Source organism: Aureococcus anophagefferens (assembly GCF_000186865.1).
Source record: "Aureococcus anophagefferens unplaced genomic scaffold AURANscaffold_718, whole genome shotgun sequence".
NCBI classification, from domain to species: domain Eukaryota; class Pelagophyceae; order Pelagomonadales; family Pelagomonadaceae; genus Aureococcus; species Aureococcus anophagefferens.
Genome location: NW_008706041.1, coordinates 1 through 1,040, shown reverse-complemented (window position 1 = coordinate 1,040; position 1,040 = coordinate 1). Strand labels below are relative to the sequence as shown.

Below are 1,040 nucleotides of genomic sequence, written 5' to 3'. Positions count from 1 at the left end.
GCCGAGGTCGCGCGGCGCCGCAGCTTCGGCGCGGCGGCGACGCGCGCCGCTCGCCGGGCGACCTGCTGCTGGCCTGCTGGCCGCCTTTGCTGCGCGCTCGCGACGGCGCGCAGCAGCGCGCCCAAGGCGGTGACGCAGCAGAAGAAAGCTTGCCAGAGGCGGACACGGCCGGCCGAGCCGGGGCGCGTCGCCTCGTCGATGCGCGCGCGAGGCCTCGCGCGCCGCGGCGGGCGCGACCACTTGCCGGGAGAGCGGAGGTAGTGATCTTAGGCGGCGTAGGTTAGAGCCCCGCGATGCGCCGGGTAGCGTCGCGCATGGCGATGTACTCCTCGGATAGAGTCTGCGGGGCGCGCGCCGCGACCATGCGCGAGCGCAGCGCGCGGTCCGCGTCGGTGACCAAGGGATCGGTCTCCCACGGCGCGGCCGGCCCGTCGGAGCCCGGCGCGACGCCGTGGTAGCGCAGGATGCCCGCGTCGACGGCCGCGATCGAGGCCGCGTCCACGGGTAGGCCGTGCTGGGCGCTGTTGACAAGACCGTCGACGGGGCGCCGCGCGCCCGCGGGCACGTTCGGGTTCGCCGTGTCCTTGTGCTTGCGCCTGTAGCCCATGGACATGAAGTGCTCGTGCACGTCGCGCCTGATGAAGTCAATATACACCGCCGCGAGGCAGAACGCGTCGACGGGGTCGAGGTGCCGCCCGCCGCGGAAGAGGCCGCGCGCCTCGAGGCTCTTGAACTCGACGCGGTACTTGTGCGTCACGTCGTTGACGTCGGCCCAGCTCCTCTCTATCGGCGTGCTATGCACGCTGCTCGTGCGCTGAAAACGCCGGATCGCGATGTTGCCCTCGGCGAGCGGAACGATGTCGACGTCGTCGAACCGCGGGCCGTAGTAGAAGCGCATCATGTCCTCCACGCACGACCACGCGCCGGCGCCGTCGAGGACGATGTGGGCCGGCACGCACCCCCAGCGGCGGATGAGGTTGTTGATGAAGCGCGCGTGGGTGAGGCCTGTGAGATTTGTTACTACTTCCCAATGTAAAGGA

General features: G+C 70.9%; 1 protein-coding gene across 1 annotated transcript in view; it reads right to left on the bottom strand.

Moving 5' to 3' along the window:
- Positions 1-1,040, bottom strand: part of AURANDRAFT_72862 (hypothetical protein) — a gene marked incomplete at both ends in the record, with an annotated part of 6,291 nt that extends 5,251 nt beyond the window's left edge. Inside the window, one exon of the mRNA XM_009044701.1 lies at positions 362-1,040. Within this exon, the coding sequence (XP_009042949.1) occupies positions 362-901 (540 nt within the window). The remainder of the gene's footprint in view (positions 1-361) is intronic.